Below are 19,415 nucleotides of genomic sequence, written 5' to 3'. Positions count from 1 at the left end.
CTTGAGAAACTCCGTTCGCAGTTCAGTTCATATGACAGACGGATGCAGATTCTAACTTCTAATTACGAAGACGATGCTATTACAACTTTGACAAGTCTCCGAACCCCTTTGATTTTGAATCCTAAAACCGCATTTAGGTAAATTCAACTTGACAAGTTATTGAACCCCTCTCGACCATTAAAAATTCTTGACAGCTACTCGGTCAGTGAAGACGGAATCTGGGCGGGATCTCTCAGTTCCATTCCTTATCAAATAACATCTCAAAAGAATGAACAAAGAATGGAAGGCAGCATCGAGCCCTCTTTTGTGCAGTTCAGATCACCCGAAGAAGTAGTCATCTTGTCCAAAACTACGCCGTTCTTCAACAAATACTTTGCAACTTCCATCTCATCTTGCTGACCCTTGAATCCCTAATGAAGATGGTCTTGAGGTGCGACAACAAACAAAAAGGCACAATGTCTGGCGGATTCCCCAAATTCCATTGACACTCATCTTCCTCGTAATACCATTTGTTTCCCTGACAATTTCTTAAAAGAACGGAAAATAAGAATCTGTAAGAGCCTGCACATTTTACAGTCATATAGCACAAGTGAAATTATATCTTACATTATTTTGAAAGACAAAATGTTTCAGAATAGGTGAATTCTTCTAAGCCTCTGTTGGACACTCCCAGTAATTGCAATGGCGAAGAACCAGCTCCAATTTGACCAAAATTTTAAAAGCAGACAGATATGAAACCTGCAAGAAAGATTACTATTCACAAAAAAAACGTGTAAGAAGAATGGCAAATAATGTATACAAGCTAGGGCATAGTTACCTTCAAAATTGGAACTTCAAGAGTGTGATATTTAACATTGGAAATTCCCGCTAGTAACCTAGTTTCCCGGTTAGCCATGTGAAAATAATATGAAATGCGTGATCAAACGAATTTTCGCTTTCGCTAGAGATTTTGCATTCTCCTAATGAACACATGAGAAGAATCTACTACTCACGACTGCTAACTTTTCCATATTTGGAGAATTAATAAAAAAAGCAACATCTTCATCATCCGATTCTTGAACAGGAATATATTCATCTTTCAACCATACGTTCAATGTCTTCAGTCTTACACAATTAAATTTGCATCTATCTTCAAATCTTCAAGTACAGGGCAACGAGAAAAAAGCTCTTCAACTGAATCATCAAGATACTCAACCTCGATGAGAGTCGGGAAACACCCTGATGTAGGAGTAGAAGACAAGCAGAAAATAGAAGTTGACGACACCTTTAAAACTTCCAGTGTTTTGCATAAGAAGACGCTTTCAGGGAACTCAAAAGAGCCAAAACTCTTGTTATTGTTATCCAAAAGATCAAGATCAAGTTCAACAACATTATGTCTAATAGTAGTGCAAACCCAATTATGAAAACGGGAGAATTCCTCCATCGTTGTTTCTATAGATTCTTTCCTATGCAGACTGAATTTTCGGATGTCTGTTGAGTCATGAAGGGAGAGTACGTGATCAACAAACAGCATAAAATGTTTGTGAAAAATCCATGAAAAGGGGAAACACTCGTCATCGAATTCCAGATTGGGTGGAGAAATCCATAAGTTCTCCCATCTTCTTGACAGAATGGTAGTCTGCACAGCATCTAATATCAGAACGAACGAAAGCATGTGGCAAATAAGTGGATTTGGCAATTGACTGATCCTATCAACTCCCTGTAGACGCTTCGATTCCGAACCCATTGCTAAGTACCCTGATCCTGATGGCTTATCAAAAAATTATTTGAGCAAGTTTCTTAATGTAACATTTCAAATACATAAAAAAAAGGAGAATATTAATATACCCAATGCTTGGTTAAATACATACACACACACACACACACACACACACACACACACATATATACATGCCCTTTATCCAAAGGGATCCTCATTCTTTGGTAAAAATGAGAATAGTTGTACGGCCCACCCTATATATATATATATATGACTGAATTTACCAAACAGATAGCAAGGAAGGCACAAAGTTATGAAGAAAAAATACCTGAGAAATGGTGGATGAAGCTGAGAAAATGAGAACCCATTCAGCATCACGAATGACAGCGTTTCACCATCTTTCTATAGCCAGCTGAGAATATAGGGTTTTACTCTCTCTTGCTCGAAATTGATTCGAATTTGAATTCAGCTTTACCCTCTCCAGATTTTGTCTTCTTCTAGTCTGCTCAGTTTCCAGCTTGCAGTTCTAGTTTTTTCCCTTGAGCATGTTGGTCTTTGGGCTTGCTTGTGTCGTTTGATCAGCTTTTGAGCCTTTTAATGAAATGCTAATCTACATATTCGAACTGTTTCACGTGCTATGGCTTTTGTTCAAATTCCGAGTGCATTGCAATCATCCAAACACAACGTTAGAAAGTTCAATTTGATGTCTCTATACTCGATTTGACTGAGTGTCCGTAGTATTGGAAAAATATTTAGTATTGGAGTGTGGTCACGTGATAGTCCACGTGTTTAACGTTGGTGGACTACTATCTAGTGGTATGCTCTCTCGCAAGCGGGCGATTGTGTATTTACTAAAATTTTATATGCACCAATGCACACTTATATTTGCTAACAAGACATTTCAGACTGAATGATCTCTCAACATTTAAGAAAATAAACATTGCTAGAAATTCCCAACAATAATTTGATCTCTGGAGAAACTCTGTTAGCAATTCCAGTAGCGGCAACGAAACTTATAAGATAGACATATTCTAAATTTTAACCGCGAAGAATAAACATGTTCTAAAATTGTGGACTTCTCAAACATAAAATCCTTAAAACTGCATCCTAGATAAATTCAACTCGACAAGTCTTCGAACCCCATTTAAACGCACAAAGTTCCTTGTATACCAGCTTCTCTTGTTCATACCACTGCTCTCTAGGAATATGCATCCCGGGATAAATAGTAAGCTTCTTCAAAACGTCACTGTTCTTTAACAAATACTTTGCTACTTCCATCTCGTCCTGGCTTCCTTGAAATCCTCTCAAGGAGATAGTCTTGAGGTGTGACAACAAACAATCAGGCACAAGCTCTGGTGGATTCCATCGATCTTGTGAGTGCTCTGAGAATAGTTCTCTACAGCTGAAATACTGACAATTGCATATACACGTAATACCAAATTAAGAACGAATGAAATGAAAATTGTTAAAAGCTGCATGTTGGTACCATCATGAAGAATAAGGGGAAATACATCTTACTTGATCTCCTAAGGCAAGATATTCCAGTTTAGGTGATCTCTTGAGCAACTCAATTACCAACTCGCAGTAGTCACCATCATAAAGAGTAAGTTCCAATTGGCTCACATTATTAAAAGCAGGAAGATCATGCACCTTCATTAAAAAAAAATGTTGATCAATCAGAAATTGAACATTTGCTTACCATTTCAATCAGAGAACAATTAATAATAACAATTAATGGGGTAAGAAAGGAAAATAAGGGGAATTCAATGGATGTTCTCTCGCAGCTCGATTATTAAGTTTAGAATATCAGGGAAGAAATGTAAGAACTTTCTTATGACAATTCAAGTTTATTAAATATTTTCATCCCAAATCAAATTCTAACAAACTGTAAATAAGTAGGAGCATATTTACCTTCAACAGTGAAGGAACGCCAGACAGAGAAAGATATTTTACATCTGAAAATTTTTCCAGGGATGGAGTTGCCCTGTTAGAAAATCCAAGACGTTTATCTGGAAGGCCCCAAAATTCATCTTCATCTGAATAGCTAGCATTGTCACATGGAAATCTGTCTTTGAAATCAATTTCAGCTCTGACAAGAGACACTGAACTCTTCAGAAAGTAACTTGACAAAACATTGTCACTGAGACAAAGATTTTCCAGCTTTGGGGCATTAATTAAGTACTTGGTCCAATGACGAGAACTCGGATGGTCCAGAGAAATTCTTAACGTCTTCAATAAAGGTGCAGATATATAGAAATTCAAGACATCACGAAATCTTAAACTCAGATCTATACTCAATTCTTCAAGTATAGGACAAGAAGAAAAAAAATTTCCCAGGGAAGTAAAGGAATCAGTGTCTGGCCAGACAACTGAAATAGAAAGGACCTTTAGACTCGGGAAACACCCTTTTGTAGGAGCATAGGTAATACAATTTGAATACACAGTCAAAACCACTAGGGTTTTAGACCTGAGAAGACTTTGAGGGATTTTGAATTCACGACTAGGCGTGTTACTATCAAGGGTAAGATGAAGATCCAATTCAACAACATTACGCCTAACGGCAGTTCTAATCCATCTACCAATATGAGAGAAATCCTTAGCACTGAAATCCTGTTCACGCCTACAACAAAGAAGGAATTTTTGGATGTCTGATGAGCCATGAAAGGAAAGTGTACGATTAATAAAGTTCATAATGCGATTTTTGTCAACCCTATAAGTTTCAGGTAAATCGTCTTCATCAAAATTCAAATTGGGAACTGAAATCCATAAGTTCTTCCATCGTTTAGACAAAACAGTGGTCCATACAGCATATATAGTTGGAACGAATGAAAGTATGTGACAAAGAAGCGCATCTGGCAATTTACTGATCCTATCAACTCCTTGATGCTTTGAATTCGATTCCATTTATACCCTGGTGGTTTTCAGAAAAAATAGTTGGTTAAAATTGCAATCATTGCTGTAGATTTGAAGCTAAGAAGCTAGGTTTTATATATCCTAGGTAAAATTTCATACATGGTTATCCAAAATACATGTACACTTCAAAATTATTAAAAGAAGGATTGAATTTTCTCAGTAAAATTTTGTGAAGATTTCTGATGTAACAAACTGAATTGTCAAGAGAATAATAACCACAACAACTTTGCAGAGGCTATATATATAATACATAATTAGAAAATAAAAATTGGGGATTGTGTCTTTCTCAAGAGATATCGAGACCAAGAACACAAAGGCAAGAGCTTAAATATTTTCTCAATTTTCTTGGTAAGCAAATAGATGGTAAGAAGTGAAAAGTTACGAGGAAATTACCTGATAAGAGACTCAAAGATGGTCCAGCACGACGATGCCAGCGCAGGGAAAATCACTGATAATTATCTGCTGAGAAATGGTGGGAAAATGCTAAGGTTTTGTTTTCCTACTTCTCTCCTTATAGCACATTGCTTTTCAGTTTTGCAAATCTAGCATTCAAAATTTAAAATTACTTTTTTTCGTTTTTTATCTAATTTTTATTTTTAATACAACAATATTTTAATATATTAGGTAAGAATTAATACGGAAATATTTTAAATTTGATTTAATTGATTGTGTGCTATGATTTGGAATTGTAATTGATCATGTAGGGATTGATTTGGAAAGAGATTTTAAATTACAAAAACGATTGCATGTATATCTTGATTTTAATTGATTGTGTGCGTATGATTTGGAATTGTAATTCATGTAGGGATTGATTGGGAAAGATATTTGAATTTCAAAAAAAAAAAAAAAAAAAAAAAAAAAATGAAAAAAAAGGGATTTAATGTATATCTACTTCGTATCATTGAAGTTAATACATAGTTTCCCTCTAAATTTATCTAAGCTCTCTCCATTTTCTTGATGTAAAAAATTTAAACAAAATAGATAACCTATTCTATACCACAACAAATCCTATACCTAGCCTATGGGGGTGTATTCAATTTAGATTTTGAGAGATTTTTATTCTTTTAATTAATCTAGGAGTATTCAATCAGGAGTTTAAGTGATTATCTGAAATTCAATGTGTATTTAATCAAGATTTTAAGATAGTTTATTAAAATCCTTATAAATCTGGGTACATTCAATTGAGATTTAAAAAAAAAAATTTATAACTTTCCACGTGTATTCATCTAGAATTTGATTTTAAAGAAAAGTTGAGAAATTAGAGGGAATTAGAGAGATTTTGTAGTTTATTTTAAGCATCCACAAATCTCACATCTCTCCATGAGGTTTCGAGAGATTGAATCAACATTTTACATAGAATCTCTACAAATCAATTAAACTCTATAAAAATTCATTTATTTATAAACCCATTAAAATCTCTCTAATTCCCAATTGAATACACCCCTCTAAGTTTTGTAGAACAAAAAATTGATATTTTTTGTCATTTAGTACTACGATCTAGTGGTATTCCTTTCCACTACTTGTAAGTGAGAAGTTTTAGGTTCGATTTTCATCAAAAACGAATTTGAACTACATGATTACTAATCCATTGTAAGACTAAACCCACCTCCTCCCTTTTAGTTTAAATAATATCGTTTGTTTAAAAAAAATATAAAATGATATTTCTTGTGTTTTTCATTAATAGTTATCAAAATAAGATATGCATTATAGAACACAGTTAGAGTTTTAATAAATAAAAAAAATAAATTAAGTATGTCATCACTAACACTATACTCACCATTGCCGCCACCAGGTCCACCACAACATCCACTACCTCACCATCATTGCCACCATTGCCACCATCTTTGACACAACTGCCATCGCCACCACTACCACATCATTCACCATTGTCTCACCATCATCACCACCACCGCACACCATCTTAGACACCACCACCACCACTATCTCACAATTATAAAACACAATTAGAGTTTTAATAACAAATAAAATTATGTATGTCATCAATAACCCTATACTCACCATTGCCACCAACACAACATTCAATATCTCACCATCATCGCCATCACTGCCACCATCTTTGACACAACCACCATCACCACCACCACCACAACATTTGCCACTGTCTCATCATCACCACCCACCACCGCACACCATCTTTGACACCACCACTACCGCTATCGCCGCCATAATCATCGCCAACATGTCCACCACCACCTTCACTGTCTCACCATCACCACAACTGATACCCCCACCACCATCGTCGCCACCACCATATCTTCCACTGGCATAACCCTCGCCACCATGTCCATCACCACCTCCACTGTCTCACCATAGCCACAACTAACACCAACACCACATGCATAGCCACCGCCACTAACATCACAAACCACCAACATATTATCCACCGCCATCACCCCCCACCACCACTAACACCACCAACCACTTGTTGGATTTTAGAGCATATTATTGGGATAAACTTAATTTGAATAATTAAATACGCATGAAAAAATAATAAATAGCATACAATATGTTATCCTGATTATATATCATGTTGGTTATAATTAACATATAAAGCAACAAATTTAAATAAAGATGGCAGAGAGATACTTACTTGAATCCTTAGTCATGAACATGCTGCTTGACTAGAGTATCCACATGCTCACGATCTTCCTCCTTATAATTGATCATGTGAAGCTTCTCAATTGTTGAGCCTCTAAGAATATCCACACTGATAAACTAGCAACATATGATGAGGCCGATTAATTCAAATGTGCTAGCAGTATCTCTCACTTTGATCAATATGGTTTGGGCGACACTAATTAAGGTGTTTTTGGATTAGGATTTTGAGGGACAAAACTAATTGTACTTAGCATATGAGAGAGAAAACACAAGGGATACACACACACACACACACACACATATGCCCCCTTGCCGCACCTCTCCTTAGGCTTTGACGCCATGGGCTTTGTTCCATTCATCAAGCCCAATCACTTGTTTATTCGGGCTTGTGAATTGGACCCCTTTAAATTAAATAAAGCGTAAAGCCTATTTAATTAAAACCATGTCCAATATGCTCAATTAATTAATCTAATTTAATTAATTATATATGATCATCATCCAAGTTAATGCTGCCAGAACTACGATAGTGTGTGGCCTCTTAGAGCATCTCTACAAAAGATGTCAAAATGACCAAATTAGCAATAACGATAATAAAAGACAGCAGTAATATTTTCCAACTGAGAAACCAAATCTCATGTGGCATGACATGGAAATACATCTCTTTCCCTTGTTGCCAAATTTGACAGTGCCTTCAAAAAAAAAATTAATTAATTATTAAATGCTTTTTATTGATTTAAAGCACTGCCTTTTTGTTTCTTTTCATTACCGATGCTATATTTTAATATTTTTATACCTTTTAATTCTTTTTCTTTCATTCCCAATGCAAAGAAAATAAATATAATTTTTTGTTTTATGTTTAAAATTTGGCACGTCGGGTGGAGAGTAAAAATTTAAAAGATGTCAGAGTGCCATATAAGCTTTCAAATTTAAAGTTTAGGTTTAAATTTGACATCTCCTTTAGAGATGAATTTAGATTCTAACTGAAGCCGACAGTAAAATTTAATTAATGAATTATTTTATTTCAACAAACCATGAGTGACACCTAACAACGTTTAATGGCTACCCAGATTGGTAAAATTATACACGAACTAATCCTCATACTTTTTTGAACCTTGATTATAGTTACAATGTAAGAGGAGCACAATATGGGAACTAAGAAAACTAAGAACTAAAACCAAATGATTATCAAATGGTTCCTCGAAGTCGGGAGCATAATACTAGTCATTATCGATTCAGCGTGGAAGATATGCAGGAATGGAATAACCATTGCTTCGTTTCGTTCATCAATATTTTACCTGTGGAAGCCCGCTCTAAACAGAAACATATAGGACCCAGGTTCTATGAAAGACCAAAAGAAAGCAACTTGTCTTCCGACATTTGATTTTCCTTTACATTGTTGAAAGTATGAAGAAATTTAATCATAATTTTTCTCCAATGATCACTGCTTTCCTAGATCGCTACATATATAGGAAGAAGGGAAATTAACAGTTAAGTGAAATTGCACATTCTCCATTGCAAATACATGAAGTGAAAACTGAATAACCACCATAACCGAATCACTCCATAGTTGAAGAAGATAAACAGAGTTGACAAGACAATTCAACAGAAGAAAACAACCGATTGCAAACAGATTCATCTTGGACAAACAAAATGATGATTTCACAACTTTATAAACAGTTTAATCTCTTGAGAAACTCCGTTAGCAATTCCAAGTAGCGGCAATAAACTAGAAAGACAGAGAACTTTTAACAGCGAAGGTGAAACATATCGTAAAATCGTAGAATTCGTAAAAAATAAATCCTTATTAACAATTACACTTGCCATTTGTCCGTCGAGATCAACCAAGTTACAACTACTTAAGAGTTCTCCATACCACCTGAGGGTGAAGTTATCAAGTTAGGGTTGTCTAAGCAAAATGAAGGGCGGTTTCATAGTTCCCATAAAGGTTGGTTGATTATGGTCAATGAAGAAAACTCTCAAGTATTTCTACTAAACCCTCTTTCAGGACCCAAACACGAACTTCCTTCCTTGACAAAAATTCCATCTTTCGAAAAATATGGAGATGGAAAAGCCGACCGCTTTCTTGGTAAAATTGCACTATCCAGTTCAAATATTTCAGAATGTACGGCGGCTGCAATTTTTTCTTCTACGGAAATTGGCGTGTGCTGGCCGGGAGAAAAAAGTTGGAGCATCACTCCGATATTGGATGATAAAAAAGAGTCTCCTTTGCGCCTTTTGTTTTCGTCCTTTCAATGACGGAGCTAGAAATTTTTCATCGGGTGGGCTAGCTTAAAAATTAAATCTTTCTGAACAAAGAAACTTGATACTACATTTTCAGCTAGCTGAAGAAAATTTTTGCAAGGTTAGCCAAGAATTTTCGTTATTCAAACAAATTCACACTTGTACATGTACAAGAAGCGATGAGAAAAAAGATGTGAGACAAAAAGACGGTTTGTATACTGTATTATATAATTAAACCGAGAGAATTTGAATCAATGACTAAATATATGGTAGTCTACATTCGAAAATCAATAAAAATTACATGTAAAATTTTATTTTCTATCAAAAACTACCTAGGCTATAGCCCGGGGTAACCCTTACTGTGACTCCGCCAGTGCGTCCTGTGGCACGTTATATGCCTTGGTCAAAAACTTTTTTTCAGAAGTTTAAGAACAAGAAAGTCATGCACTATTATTCTTGTAATTCTTTTTTCAGAAGTGATTTTCGTAGGCTCCATTCATTTGACACCCTACAATTTCTTAAAAACACCGCATAATCACAACTTCCCTATGTATAATTCATGCTCTACTGTCGGATCAGATCAACCGAATTTGGAGAGGCAAGGGTGCTACTTATTCTCCAGGTTGAAATTGTATTAGAAGTTTCCGTTATTCCTAATTGCTTTTGATAAATATTCTCCCTTATTACATTTTGAATTTTCGCAAATTTGGTCCAATTTCTCAATTGAGAACTATATATATACCAACGGCTCGTTTAGAAGTACTTTTAAAATAGTTGAAAACGCTTTCTGTCATTTTAGAAGCACTTCAAAACGGATATGGATATTATCGGTGACAGTGGAGACCATTCAGTGCTCGTCTTATTCTGACTAGAAAGATCAATTGTTCCAAACTTACCAATTGCTTGGAATATTAAGCAACAACTCCTCCCTGTGAGATTATCAGTCACGACTTCCCTTTGTTGCACCAAGGACGATAGATATTATGAAAGAAAATACAATTAACAGATCATATGATTCGTCTGAGGAAGCTTGGAATTCCACAATCGAAAAACTACGATGCTCAATAATATCAAGAATTTATCTACAAATTCATAAATAAAATCCATACACAATCTCTAGACGTTAGAATATTACAGAAGCAAAAATCAAGAACAAAAGCCGTACGAAACTAGGTAGAGTCATTTCCATCAACAGAGAAATTTGTTTAACGACAATTGCACGTCCTTGAACCCACTCTATATCCTAATATCGCACATTCTTTACAAATTCAACTTGACATGTCTTTGAACCCTTTTCAAATGTTGAAAATTTCCTGTACATCTCGTCTTCCGAACACAAAAATTTACCTGATCTTGGAGAAGTACGTGTATAAATAGTCATCCTACTTAAAACTTCGCCATTCTTCAACAAATACTTAGCAACTTCCATCTCATCTCGCTGACCCTTGAACTCCCTCATGGAGATGGTCTCGAGATGTGACAACAAACAAAGAGGCACGATGTCTGGTGGATTGTAGCCTGAATTCCATCGACGCTCATGTTCCTCCTTATACCATGTGTTGCCCTGCCAATATTTTTAAAAGAACGGAAAAAATAAGAATCGTTAAGAGCCGCATGTTGGAAATCAAGCTGCACAAGAGAAAGTGCATCTTACATTATTTTGAAAGACAAAATGTTTCAAGACAGGGCAATTGTTCAGAAATCCTGTTAGAAACTCCCAGTAATTGCAATCACGAAGAATCAGCTCCAGTTGGATTAAATTTTCAAAAGTAGGCAGATACGAAGCCTGCATGAAAAGTTATTGATCAATCAAAAGTTGATGCTCAAACAAAACATATTAGTTGAACTCGTAACATTCCAAATTTAAAGAAGAATAGCTTCCAGTCACAACCACAATTAATGTTTGGTATCGCTGAAAGAACAATAAGAACAAGAAAGTTTAAGAAAAATGGTAAACAGTTGAAAGCAACCTAGGGCGTAGTTACCTTCAAAATTGGAACCGAAACAGAGAGATTTCTAACATTGGAAACTCCTGCTAGCAACTTAGTTGCACGATCAGCAATGTGGCGAGAATTTTCTTCTACATGCCTGAAAAGAACTTTTGCTTCGACTAGAGATTCTTCATTCTCCAAATCAATATATGAGAAAAAATCGCCAGCCACAATTGCTAACTTTACAAGATTTGGAGCATTAATAAAAAACCGGACACGATCATCGTCCCCAAAATTACGTTTAAAGTCATTGCCGAACCATATCCTTAACGCCTTCAATCTAGGTGCAGAGATGTTTACATTTGAAACTACTACTTTTGAATTTACATCTATACTCAAATCTTCAAGTACAGGGCAGCAAGAAAAAAGATTTGCAACTGATTGATCAAGTTTCATTACATAGACATTTAGGACCTTGAGACTCGGGAAACACGCTGATGTAGGAGGAGCATAGGTAGTAGAAGTTGACGATACCTTCAAAATCTCCAGTGTTTTGCACAAGAAGAGGCTTTGAGGCAACTCAAATCTTTTGCAATCGTAATCCAAAAGATCAAGATCAAGTTCAACAACATTGTGCCTAAGAGCAGTGCAGATCCAACGATAAATATGAATGAAGTGCTCCAACGTTGGTCCTCTACAGTGTTGCCTATGCCTAGAAAGTTTAAAACTGAATTTTTTTATGTCTGTTGAGTCATGAAGGAAAAGTACACGATCAACAAACGTCATAAAACGATTGAATTCAGTCCATGAATGATTGAACCCCTCGTCATTAAATTCAAGTTCGGGAAGAGAAGTCCATAAGTTCTTCCATCTTCTTGACAGAATGGTAGTCTGCACAGCATCTAATATCGGAAGGAACGAAAGTATGTGGCAAAGAAGTGAATTTGGCAATTCACTGATCCTGTCAACTCCCTCTTGACACTTCGATTTCAAATTCATTGGCTTGTACCCTGATGGCTAACAAAAAAGATTACTGAGATCACTACTGTGTTCTACCTAGCCTTGATAACTTAGCAAGTCTTTCAATGTAAAAATTCAAAAAAACTAAAGCAAATGAAATCGATGGTAAAATTTTAGACGTATAATAAAAAATTGGGGAATTTTATAAGAACAAGTATTATATATGCAAATCCTTGGTTATGCAGGAAATCAAAAGAATATCCAATAAAACATCCTTGTGAACAACAGAGTCACCTTCAAACAAATATTTAATATATGTGTATATATACGTTATATATATATATATATATATATATATATATATATATATATATATATATATAAGAAAACAGACTAAACAAGTGAAAAGGTTAAGAAGAAGAGTACCTGCTGACAAAAGCTTCTAAGATGGCCCTGGAAATGAATGATTTTTTTGAATTGAATCAATAGTCTGGACTCAGACTTTGATTTAGAGAGAGAGAGAGAGAGAGAGAGTATTGAGTCGAAAAGTTCATATGTTGTACCTAAAGAACAAAAACCCATCGAAAATCAGAAACCCTTACCTTGATTTTGGGACTTGATTCGCGTCGGCTTCGCGTCGGAGAAGATGTGCTTACTTCTCTCTGTGTGTGGCTTGCTTGTTGCTGGCCGGATTCGCGTCGGAGAGGGTGGACGGAGGAGCGGCGTCAGAAAGGGTGGGTTTCAGTTTGAGTTCGCAGACGATTCGAGAATGAGAGAGACTGAAAAAGGTTCGAGGAAAAGAGTAAATTGCAAAAATGGTTAAATCAATTGGGGCAATAATCAATCAATTAAAAATATATATCCATTATTATTGGTCCCTTAATGTTAATTCAATCGGAGAATTGGTTCCTCAATTTTAACCTAATTGTAGCAATAGTCGTTCCAACATAACTCATTTTGACAAAATTCTAAGAAGTTAACAAAAATAACCCTAGCTACACGTTTTGATGAGTTGGAGGGACCCCAATTGAAGCAATGTTTCTTCTAACATAACTTATTTTGACAAAATTCTAACGAAATTGACGAAAATGATTATAACTACACATTTTAATGAGTTGAGGGACCAATGGTAATAAATTTTTAGTTGAGGGATCATTGCTCTGATTTGATTAAAGTTGAAGAACCATTGTTACGATTTACTCCAAGGAAAATAGAGACCTAATTTACAGTGGATGGTTGAGATTAAATCTTAACCAATCCAACGATCCAAGTTATTTGTAATTATAACTATAAATAAATATATATATAATATTGAAAAAAAAAAAATTAAATATAATATTCAGTTCAATTCGGAATTACCCAACAATTTCATAGAGAAGCCCGAATCCCAATCCGAAACTTTCAAGATCGGTTCGATTTCGAGAATTTTGATTCAAGTATTTTTCGATCAAATTTCGGGACGATGAAATTTCGGGACGATTCAGGATTTTTGAGAATTTTTTCCATCCCTAGTTGTATGTGGGGTTTGCGTCCCTACAAAGTATTCTGTCTTTTTTTTATTTTTTGTCGTAGAAATAGTAAAATACTGAGCTTTGTGTTCTCTCGCTTTTCTCCTCTCTTTCTCCTTCTCCTCGACATCATCGTCAAAATCTCTAATTTTCTCGCAACCTTGTTTAAATCTCATCCACAGGAACACGCACACACCAATCATCACGTCGTTTGTCCCACGCCTATATATAAATGTTCTAGGACTGCTAGAAAGCCATTGACACACACATACTTTAACGTTTTGGTTGGAGTGCTGACAAAGAGATAGCATCGTCAAATCTTAATCGTCAAGATACGGTAGTGAATTAAACAAGTTCAAACAGTATGTGATAACTCATAAGCAGATTGATATCCATGTACAGGCTTCCCAGAGTTTGGACTCGCGTATAACATATCAATCATACAAGCTATAAAACTCCTCCCTGTGGGATTACCAGTCATGACTTCCCCTTGTTGCACCTAGGACAATAGCAATTGTTGCAAGAATGGCCTGAACATAAAGCGGTATTAGACGAAGGTACTAGCGCCGCAAAACAAGACGATTAGACCGGCAATGAGGCAAGTATTTGAAGAACAAAAGAAACTTGGAGGTAGATAAAACATAAGTTGAAAAGTGAAAGAAGGACATAAAAGTTACTCACGCCAAGTGTACAAGCGATATATCCTGGTTTCTCACGGGGGTCTATCCTGGCGCAAAGTAAGATGAATGCACCAACATACCAGGGGACGGTAGCTAGGAAGAAACCAATGATAAACCTTCAAAAGAAAGAGCTTAAGTTTAAAAATATTCATTGATGTTATAGAAAGCTTAATAGTTTCAAGATAACAGAAGGAGAGAGCACGAATTATGGAAGATATGAACTTAACAGATCCTATTGTTTTCTCAATGAAGCCAGGGAACTGATCTTAGTTTTTCGAAGCGATGAATAGAAAAGGCGATCATAGTCAATAGTATTGAAATGAGAGTAATGTCAACTAAAGCACCATCGTTTTTGGTTCGGCCGCAAATCCCATTTCTCGTGCTACTTGAATTTCTGCGAAACTCAATTCTTTCACACCTTTGCACATGAGAAATGTTTACTTTTACGTCACAATTGTGTCCATCAAATTCAACCTATTCCATTTTTGACAATTGCCAAAACAGAAACGACTCTGCACAATAAAATCAAGAGTTTTCCTATTGATGTTGTAGATTTCTTGTCAGCTTTCATGTTCTAAGTTCTATAAGTTTTTTAACACCGCGAAGCACGATCAGCATTTACTAGTTGAAAATATGAGGGTCAATTTAAGTCCTAAACCCATACATCAGGATTGAAACATTCAGTTTTCATATAATTACAGAACAATGCATAAAGGTAATATCGATCAACTTGTGCAAAGCTATTTAAAATTCAAAGCAGTAAAACTTACAGGCACCAGCCAAGTCCACAACCACAGCAAGGAAGGCGACGCTCTCTTACTGGTCGTCCTTCTGCAACTGCATAACCTATAAACAACAGAGGATATAATCAGATGTCTAATAAACCGACATCTATTACAACCATTCATCATTCATTAAGATCTGTGGTGAAAACGCACATCCAGCTAAAAAAAAAAAAAACAGAAAATGGAACACAAGCAGCAAACATACAGAATCAAGTCATTCAATTACGAAATTCCCACTCGTAAAACAACAACATTAATCCCCTAATCACACCATTACAGAAACGATCTAATCGCTAGCAGCGAACGAAAACGGGATTCTTGACATAGCCAATAACTGAGATGTTATTAACACCATTGTCTTTACTTGTTCTGTTCATAAAATCAAAAGGGTTGTTGTTGCAGTGACTGAAAAAGTCAACTAATTCCAACACACAAAGACAAATATTGAATTCGATCCGATCTTGTAGCTTCCAATCCCACCATAAAATACACAAAAATCCCATTTTTTTACTCTCATGTTTCACTAATCAAGATCACAAAGTATCATCATCATTCAAATTTAAGTCACCGGGCTACTACAGAACAAGAGATAGAGGCTCAATTGCATACCAGGAACGGTTTGATATCCATGAGTGTAGTAGTCAGGATGAGGCGCTGAAGGGCCACCGGCTCCCGGCGGCGGCACAGGCTGAGGGAACCCGGTCGGCGGAGGGTGATGCGGGGGAGGCGGTGGTCGGTAGTTGGCTACTCCTTGGAACGTCCCGTACTCGGGGGGTGGAAGCGGATAGCGGTGATGAGGATCACTTGAGACTCCCCTCTTCTGTTCGTCTTCGCTCATATTTTCTTGTAATAATCGTTGGTTTTCGAGTTTTTTGTGTTGTGTGATTTGGATTTGGAGTTCGGAGTTTTGGTTGCTGGAAGTTGGAACTTAGGAGTTAAGACTTGGAGATTGATTGCGAGGTGGGACCGTGGGATCTGTCGGAGCAAGTCAACAAGTCAATTAGATTTATTTTGTTTTCACGTTGGGCATGTGATATTGCAATCATGTATTAACGACAACTCATCTACAACGATAGATTAGATAATTTATTTTAGGGGCTTTTAGATCTAGGTTAAAAAATGTAGAGTGTTTTTAGGAGTGGATTCAATTATCTAATTATATGTTTTTATTGCTTTTATACTCATTTTATATTTTCTAAAAATATTAAAAATCAATTAAAATCTTCTAATATTATGCATTTTCCAACTCCAAAAGAATATATTTAATATCTTATAAAATAAAAAAACTAATATACTAACATAAATTTATCTACAAAACATTCTACCCTAACTCAAGTAACAAATATATGAATGTATATAATACCTATATGTGAGATATGAAATCTAATTAAAAGGTAGAAAAAACATAACATAGCTACAAGTAAGACACATTAATCTGTGACAGGTTGATTATAAACAAAGAATCTGTCATATAGGTAAATAAATATAATTAACCTGTGATATAGGTTGATTATAAAAATTAAAAATAAAATCTATAAATGGTGTTTAAAGTAGGAGGAAGAACGAGAAATAACAAAAAGATAAATAAAAAGAAATAAGCAAATAGATAATTGGGAAGAAATTTGATTTTTATAATAAATCTTATCATTGAACAGATAACTATTGATAATTAAATAATTAAACATAACAAATTGGACTTATTTTAATAAACTGGACTATTCCTACTATTGGCTCAAAAAATTGGACTTATATCAAGTTTAAGGATGTGCTATCCACATGATTCATTTTACTTTTTACAAACTTCTTGATAATTTTTGTTCGTTAATTTTTTTCAATTCATTCGATCCGATGGTCGAAAATTAAAAAGATATGTGAGAAGTAAAACGGAACGTGTGGATATCACATCCCTTTATTTTATTGTGAATTTAAAACCTTCATGTTAAGTATGTTTCATTTCATATTTTGACACAATAATTAACAGATTGAAATTAAATTTATTTTAATTAATCGTAATCTTTCTCAACCAGTCCACCATGGTTTGATTTATGTCATCCAATGATCAAAGACTTATAAAAGTGTGTGGAATCCAATTTTTTTTTTTTTTTTTTTTTTAACTTTCTCACGAAAAATAGACAAAAAGATTACCTTTATTAACCAATAAATTAAAGAATTATTTTAATTTTTAAGAAAAAGTTATTTTTGAGGAGGCTTGATTTGGCCTTGGATGTTAATAGTTATGCCTTATCCTACTGTGGGCTCTTCCGCTGAAGATTCAATGGGCTTGGGCAGCCAAAATATCCAAAACAAAAGCAAAAAGAAACAAAAAAGTTGTGTTGCACATCGAGGAGCAGACTGAACACTATTTGGTAGACAAATTTCAGCAATCCGGAACTTCTCTTCTCAACGTATTAGGAGCAACGACAAATTACAATTTTTTTTCAACTTGTTCGAAGCAACCAAGAAGCCGAAAACAAATCCGAAAGATGAAGGTATGAGCCAAAAAACCAAAATAATGGAACAAGTTTTACATGATGTAGTTGGGATTCGAATTGATAATTAAATTTGTTTGTTCAGAACACCGCTTACATAACCTGCCTAAGCCAAGTCAACAATAGATGCACGAAAAAGAGGGACCTTATTATAAAACTTCACTTTATTACACAATTTTCAAACATCCACCATCATAAAAAATCTAGCAGTTAGTCAAATATAAAGCTGTGGAGAAAACCACTTTAAACAAGCTATATGTATAGATGTTGAGATGATAATTAAAGAAATATACGATCAATTAAAAAAATACACATAGAATTCGAGATTATAAAATATTCAGTTTGAAGTAGATTCAATTATAAAATACACAATGCAGTCCTTCAATTGATTTAGAAAAAGAAAGAAAAACTAAAAAACCTAATGCGTGTGGAATTGTGGAAACATCACATTATCTGCTTCATTATATTAAGGCAAACAGTGTGATTATGCGTGGGGTTTGCATAAAGAAAATGAAAGAAAAGTTGTGCAGAGAATTAAACGATCGAAAGGTTGGTCAATTCGTTTATGATTTGAAGGTCCATGTATGCGCCCCTTGTTAGATTAAGACATGATTGTCCCTACGTGATATGTCGTGAAAGGTGACGGACTTTTATGTTGCAGGTTGCCCACTCCACCAGATCCGTTCCAAATATTATCCATCTGCCGACAAACGTTGGACTCGGACAAACCTAGCTATCCAATAAGACAAGGCAGTTTCACCTGCATGCAAGCATATATAAATTAGGGTTTACGGTTAAAAATAATGAAAAGAGTTTGAAAATTTTGTGTTTTAATGAAAAAGAAAAAATAAAAGGTAAAGTGAACAATACCATGATTGATTTTTTAGTGTAAAAATGTAATTTTTCGTTAAAATAAATAATATCATGAGCTTTCATTAAAATTTCCTTAAAATATTGTAGTCTTCGTTCTTGAATGTCGAGGAGGATGAAGAAATCTACACCTCGGGCTACCCAAATTTATCCAATCACATGGAAAGTTTAGCTTTAGTGAAACAATCGATCGATACTTGTAGATTTTTTTCAAGTACTAAATGCAAAATCAATATAAAATACTCTCAACACCATCGACTGCGAGAATGAGAGAGCCAACTTACTCTGTCAAACTTCACATTTGTAAAAGGCATGTATAAGTATTTATCTCTACATTTATCAATAGTAAACTATATATTCTTTTGACGAGGAAGGCTGAAGAAACTCTCTTAAGCTAAGGAGACTCTCAAAGTGAGGTTTTTTACGAACTTTCTATTATCTCATAGTTTAATGTTAATTTTTGTGCTAATATTTTAAAATATTATTTTAAAAACATTAGATGACAAATGGGAGATAGTTTATGGAGAGTCTACTTTTGGAAGAGTTTCCTTACATTTATCTTCTTTTGATAGGATGTAATATTTTAGAAAACATATAGAAGTTATTTATATGATACATTGTTAGTAAATAATTCATTAAAAGGAGAGATAACAAGTATAATAATCTATCAATAATTTTACTTCATTGTTATCCCAAACAAAGTGAAAACTTATTTAGAAC

The 19,415-nt window shown here is 34.9% G+C and overlaps 3 protein-coding genes and 1 pseudogene across 6 annotated transcripts; all 4 read right to left on the bottom strand.

Annotated features, from left to right (window-relative positions):
* Window positions 1-1,726, bottom strand: part of LOC137741861 (probable FBD-associated F-box protein At1g32375) — a 9,604-nt pseudogene extending 7,878 nt beyond the window's left edge.
* Window positions 1,727-2,806: 1,080 nt separating this feature from the next.
* LOC137742704 (F-box/FBD/LRR-repeat protein At4g00160-like) lies at window positions 2,807-4,603 on the bottom strand. The gene is made up of 3 exons (XM_068482644.1): window positions 3,611-4,603; window positions 3,218-3,349; window positions 2,807-3,109 (listed from the first exon to the last, which is right to left on the bottom strand). The coding sequence occupies exons 1-3, from the start codon at window positions 4,601-4,603 to the stop codon at window positions 2,807-2,809; spliced, it is 1,428 nt and encodes a 475-aa protein (XP_068338745.1).
* A 5,939-nt stretch (window positions 4,604-10,542) lies between these two features.
* On the bottom strand, window positions 10,543-13,160 carry LOC137742703 (putative F-box/FBD/LRR-repeat protein At4g13965). Of its 4 annotated transcripts, none has more exons than XM_068482639.1 (5): window positions 12,966-13,160; window positions 12,790-12,864; window positions 11,458-12,420; window positions 11,127-11,258; window positions 10,543-11,036 (listed from the first exon to the last, which is right to left on the bottom strand). In XM_068482639.1, exons 3-5 carry the CDS (start codon window positions 12,400-12,402, stop codon window positions 10,716-10,718), a joined length of 1,398 nt encoding a protein of 465 aa, XP_068338740.1. In that variant the 5' UTR covers window positions 12,403-12,420; window positions 12,790-12,864; window positions 12,966-13,160; the 3' UTR covers window positions 10,543-10,715. The 4 variants fall into 4 exon arrangements, with proteins under 4 accessions (XP_068338740.1, XP_068338742.1, XP_068338743.1 ...); XM_068482641.1 differs by having other exon boundaries at window positions 11,458-12,413; XM_068482642.1 differs by lacking the exon at window positions 12,790-12,864.
* A 1,024-nt stretch (window positions 13,161-14,184) lies between these two features.
* Window positions 14,185-16,292, bottom strand: LOC137743418 (large ribosomal subunit protein eL20z-like). The gene is made up of 4 exons (XM_068483305.1): window positions 15,946-16,292; window positions 15,322-15,397; window positions 14,553-14,667; window positions 14,185-14,401 (listed from the first exon to the last, which is right to left on the bottom strand). Exons 1-4 carry the CDS (start codon window positions 16,172-16,174, stop codon window positions 14,342-14,344), a joined length of 480 nt encoding a protein of 159 aa, XP_068339406.1. The 5' UTR covers window positions 16,175-16,292; the 3' UTR covers window positions 14,185-14,341.
* Window positions 16,293-19,415: the final 3,123 nt, after the last annotated feature.

Source organism: Pyrus communis, chromosome 8 (genome assembly GCF_963583255.1).
Source record: "Pyrus communis chromosome 8, drPyrComm1.1, whole genome shotgun sequence".
Taxonomy (NCBI): domain Eukaryota; kingdom Viridiplantae; phylum Streptophyta; class Magnoliopsida; order Rosales; family Rosaceae; genus Pyrus; species Pyrus communis.
Note: the sequence above shows the minus strand (reverse complement) of the source record. Positions and strands in the feature narration are given on the sequence as shown.